At 35.5% G+C, this 5747-nt stretch overlaps 1 protein-coding gene across 1 annotated transcript in view; it reads left to right on the top strand.

Moving 5' to 3' along the window:
- The window catches only part of LOC103606912 (short transient receptor potential channel 4-like), a gene marked incomplete at its 3' end in the record, with an annotated part of 90885 nt that overhangs the window by 4374 nt on the left and 80764 nt on the right, over positions 1–5747 (top strand). Inside the window, exon 2 of the mRNA XM_008591470.1 lies at positions 751–854. Within this exon, the coding sequence (XP_008589692.1) occupies positions 751–854 (104 nt within the window). The remainder of the gene's footprint in view (positions 1–750; positions 855–5747) is intronic.

The following is a 5747-nucleotide window of genomic DNA, read 5'->3' as shown; positions in this document are numbered from 1 at the left end:
TATTAAAATTATTCAATTATTAATGCAAACTCCTGTTATGTTAAGATTAAGAAAAAGGTGTAGAACAAATATTGACTCATGCAATTTGGACAATAAAACAAGAGCAACATGTAGTTATATACAATATAAAAAACAAGAGCGTTATTTTGGTTTCAGGATCCTCTTTTTATTGCCTCTTCTACTCTAGTTGTAGATTAGTGGGTAAAATATGTAATTCAACAACTTAATATTAAAAAAAAATAGCTGGTTGGAGGGTGTGTTTGTTTATTAATAATGCGAGCATATATGTTCATGCCTGTGTGTTTGCCTGTGTGTAATGCCTTTATGTCTATAGATTTTACTTCTGCTCAAGTAGGTCAAGCGTAGTGTCATTTTCCTCTACAGGGTTATTCTCTTGATATTCACATCTGTCCTTCAACATGCCAAATGGAAAATTTGAAAAAGTTGACAAAAATATATATTTCAATCAAAACCATTTCTAAGTAATAGTTACTGAGCACCTACAGTGTCCTATTAATTTTATGTGTTAGTAAAATATGCTCTTCGCTTGTAGCAATGGAACCACGAAAGGAAAGGGAGAGAGTTGCGTGCTCAAGATACTGAATAAGCCAAGAAGAGGGATTGAGACAGAACACAGACTGCTTTGTAAAGGAAGCATAGAAGAGCAAGCTCATTTTCTGGGTTTTCTAAATGATTGTGGAAAAAATGTCTTATGTTTTAGACTTCTTTATGTTTCTGAGTATTGAACAGGTAGTAAAGTTGGTAATCAGCTGACAAATGCCTCAGCGTCAGTTGCTGAGCAAGCGGGAGCCTCAGCCTTGGCTGCCTTCTCCACAGCTTCAGTGGTGCCCATGGCAAGAGCTGGTTTGAGATGGCAGCCCCACCTTCCCTAGGAAGTCAGCCCTTATTCACAGCAGCTGAAAGACAGAAGAGAGAGGGAAGGACCACTGGCACCAATTGGATTTAAGGCTTCTCTGAAACTCCCCTTCGGTGTGAGAACTTGCAAATGTGCCATTAGAAGCTCCTGCAATGGCGCTTCTTGAGGTCCATTTATTTATTTATCCTTTCCTTCCCGGACAAGTGGGCATTAGGAAAACTGAAGTCTGAACTCAGAGAAATCCCAGGACATCTGGATTCGATCTCTTCTGTGACATCTTCACTTTGCATTATTCTACTCTAAGCTGCTGCTGCTGCTGCTCCTCCTCCACTCCGCTCCCTCTTCATCCTCCTCCTCCTCCTCTTTCTCCTCCTCCTCCTCCTCCTCCTTCTTCGCCCCTCTTTCTCCCTCTGCTGTTTGACAGGTGCAGTCACATCCTCTCCCTTTCCATTGCTACAACTCTAGTTCACAGTGTAGTAGTTACCAGGCTTATTTACCTGCTTCCAATCATTCCAAGTTTTATTCATCCTTCAAAATATGCTAGAATAGCATTAATGCTTAGAAATTACCCCATTACTCTCCTGGTTAAATTCTTCTATGATGCCACCAATGTCTATAAAATAATGCTATTTAAACCTTCTCTAATCTTGCCCTAATCTACATTGAGACATTTGCAATTATTTATCTGCATTTGACTTATACCATATTCTAAAGGAAGTACTTTTTTAACGAATACATCTACCATGTTTTCTCCTGGATGCTGTTGTTCTCGTATAACTTTTCTACACCACCAGTTCCAACCAAGCTTAAGTATAAACACCTCCTGAAATCCTTTTCTAATTCTATCTTGTAAAAAATAATCTCCCTCCTCTAAATTAATTTGCTTTTGTTTTAGTCTTACTCTTCTTAAGGCATTTACTGAGTTCTCATGTTAAAATTATCTGTATAGTACTATGATATAATTACACTCTGTGTGTGTGAGAGACAGAGAGAGAGAGAGAGAGAGAGAGAGTTTTCTATCATGTTCCTAGAGGGAAACCCACATTTTTATCACCTAGCATATTGCCTTGCAAATTGATTGTATCTAGCAATTATTTGTTGATTAAGTGAAAGGCATTCAATGTGACTTGATTTATTAAGTTATAAGATTTAATGAATTATTTTCTTTTCTGATTGAGTAGCTGCAAATATGTAAGCCTGGAACATAATACCTGGAATGAAGTGAATTTACCAGCCATCTAGGGAAAAGGACTAATTTATGTCTATTATGACTATTTAAAAGGGACTTTATGTCCATACATACCCCAAGATCAGTTGCTTGTAAGTGAAATGTTGTAACATTAGGAATACATAAAAGGAGAGCCAGAGAAAGTCAGCAAAGAAAAGTAGGGTGTGGGTGTGGGTGGGGAGAACGATAGGATTCTAGTCATTCTTGAGAAACATTAGTTCTTGAGATCAAAAAACGAAGGGGTCTTTAGCCTACATTGTTTCACCTTCTGTGATTTGCTGTTTGTCATCTGAGCTTGACTCAGTTTCTAACTGGAAAGCTCAGAAATCTGATTCCATGACTTCACTCCACAGAACCTGCAGTCACCTGCACACTGTAAACATCAATGTGTCGTGTACTATCTGCTAGGCACTTTGCTAAGTAGAAAAAGAATGTCAGCCCAAATGTTCTAACACTTCTAAAAGAACAGTTTGAATCTGCGGTTTTCTGCTCCCAGTATTTCTTTCTTTCTTTCTTTTTTTTAGTTTTTATTTATACATATTTATGAGGTACAAGGTTGACTCTCAGTATTTGTGTACAGTTTGTGATGATCAAATCATCATTAGCATGTTCATCTTTACAAATAGTAATTGCTTTTTGTGTCCCTTATCCAATTATTCTCTGTCTCCCCTTCCCCTCTCCCTTTCCCACCTCTAGTGACTATAGGTCTGTTCCCTCTTTCTGAAGTTCAATGTTTAATTATGGTCTTTCTTTCTTTGTTTCTTAGCTCCCACTCATGAGTGAGGACATGTGGTATTTCTCTTTCTGTGCCTGACTTATTTCACTTAACATAATTTTCTCCGAGCTCATCCATGTTACTGCAAATGGCAGAATTTCTTTTTTTTTTTTTTAATGACTGAGTAGTATTACATTGTGCATGTATACCACACTGCCTTATCCAGTTGTCCATTGATGGACATTTAAGTTGGTTCCATATCTTGGCTATTGTAAACAGAGCTGTGATAAACATGGGAATACAAGTATCCCTTTGACATGATGATTTCCATTCCTTTGGGTATATACCCAGCACTGGGATTACTGGGTTGTATGGTAGTTCTATCTGTAGTTGTTTGAGAAACTCTCCCAATATTTCAATTATTTGCTACTTGTTAAGGAAAGTAAAATATTGCACTATATAGCATTTTTGCTAATACTGAAAAAAAAATCTATAGTTAGCAGTTTGGTTTTTTTTGTATGGTTCATGGCAGATTTTTACAGTCGATATTTTATTCTTACTCTGTTAGTCCATTATAGGGGATATGAAACAGAAAAACTACCCTGATATTTTGGCAAATACTTAGAAAATTTCAGAACAATTAAAAGTTGGTGAGCATCTGATGTCACACTGCAAACACTTGCTTCTTATTTTTCTGCATATTTCTCACAGTACTTACCAAGGCATTAGATTTGTAATAAATTAGTAAAGATATGATTCAATTTACTTGGGAGATACAGGAAATGTGTTTTCTAGTTATTTTGTCAAATACAGCAAGTATCTCCTTGAAGGTATAGACTCTTTCATCTTCATTTTTATTAATTCCCAGAGTCTAATACAGTGCCAGACACAAGACTCAATAAATATTTGTTGACTGAATGTATGAATGAATTATTTAGTCAGTCAAAGTAATTATAAACCATGGAGGTATTTTAAGAAAGGGAATCACCTGAAGAGGTTAATATTTTGGAAAAATCATATTTGAGGTACTGGAGGGAAAGAATTGAAGGTCCTCAAGACCATTATTTTTCATGCTATTAGCATGGTTTATATTTTCCATTAATACCTTTTATAATAACTTTAGTGTCCCCTTTTGGCTTTATTAAGGTTTTTATGCTATTAGTAACTGGTTAAGCATAAAGCGTTTTATCACACTTCTATCTCTTGCTGTCTCATTCTTTATTTTCAGAAGAGAAGTAAAATGTATATGTCCCTACTTTCGTACTATCTTTGAATAAATGTCTTTAAAAGAGAAAGAAGCAGAACTGAGAAAAGTCCGTGTCTACTAGAAGTGCCCGTGTTGGATGGAAATAGCTATGCCCTTGTTCACCCAGCTTGCTCATCCGTCATCCTAAGCTCCGAAGTTGTGGAGGCTGGCAGTGGACTACAGTCTTTCACACTGGGCAGCTAGTCTTTTCTTGAAGGGGTATCTGAATGGCACATCCCTGACTTCCACAAGAAGAGGGCATTCATATTCTTTTTAAGAAGCAAACTTAACACTGGGACCAAAACCTGCATAAGATGGCACAGTGAAGATTAGAAATCAATCTCACTTAGAAACATGGATACAAAAAAATCTAAATAAAAATATTAGCCACCAGAAAAATATTACACATTTTACCAAGTGGGATTAATTTCGAGAAAGCCAGAATGTTTCAATATTCAGAAATGCATTAGTATCATTGGCCATACTTAGAACTAATGAGAAAAATTATATGATTATTTCCATAGATACAGAAGAGGCCTTAGACAAAATTCAACACCTATTAATAAATAAGACAGAATTCAAAATGATTGCTTGACATGATGAATCGCATAAATCAGTAAACAATTGGCAATACCAAGTATAATTGCTGGTGGACCTGAAAACTGGTATAACTGCTTAAGAAAACTGTGTATTCCAGAAATTTCATTCCTAGATATAAGATCAACATACATGTACAAAAATGTCCATACGTACAATATTTTTAATAGCCTCAAACTGAAAACCACATGAAAGTCCTCAACGATAGAATGAAATAGAAGAGAAATGAAAATATTGTGCAGAATTGAAATACCAGAACTAAAATACCAAAAATAATTGTTATTAACAATATAAATATATTTCAAAGAGCTAATATTGAACAGAGAAAACTAGAGTAAAAAGAATACATATGCTATGGTTCATTTATAAAAGTTGGAAAAGTATGTGAAAGTAATCTATGGCTACAGCAATTAAATCTGTGATTATCTGAGAAGAGTAATGGCTCGTGAATACATATGCTATGGTTCATTTATAAAAGTTGGAAAAGTATCTGAAAGTAATCTATGGCTACAGCAATTAAATCTGTGATTATCTGAGAAGAGTAATGGCTCGTGGCAACAAGAGGGAAGGCTGCTGAGGTGCCCGCAGTCTTCTCGATTTTTATCAGGTGTGTTCATGTTTTAAAAAGTCAGAACGCTGTGTACTCATATTTATGCATTGTACTGTCTGTACGCTATAATTCAATCATGAGTATAAAATGAATAATTATGACAATGAATCACCATATACTGAATAAAATAAAAAAGAATCAATGAGTCTATAGTAATATTCAATAATAAAAAGGGGAAGAATGCAAACTGTTATATACAGAAAAATGCAAAGTAATAAGTGATGATGGAATAAGAAAACCCGGACTTTTCAAACACCTTGTAATAATTGATATAGACATTTAGTTAGTCCTCAATAACAGGCAATTATTTTCTTAAATTGTTTTTGTTGTTGTTGTCATTGTTTTTGTTTTAATGGAATGGGAGGGGACTTAAACCTACTTTCTGAGACCTGGATAAACATGTTTGCCTGCCTGACTGGGTTAGAGTCTCAGCAGAGTCTTGTGTAGAGTATAGCTAAGGCAAACAGTTCCCAA

Source organism: Galeopterus variegatus, unplaced genomic scaffold (genome assembly GCF_000696425.1).
Source record: "Galeopterus variegatus unplaced genomic scaffold, G_variegatus-3.0.2 Scaffold6955, whole genome shotgun sequence".
Classification (NCBI taxonomy): Eukaryota; Metazoa; Chordata; class Mammalia; order Dermoptera; family Cynocephalidae; genus Galeopterus; species Galeopterus variegatus.
The sequence above is the reverse complement of the archived record's forward strand: the minus strand, read 5'-3'. Positions and strand labels throughout refer to the sequence as shown.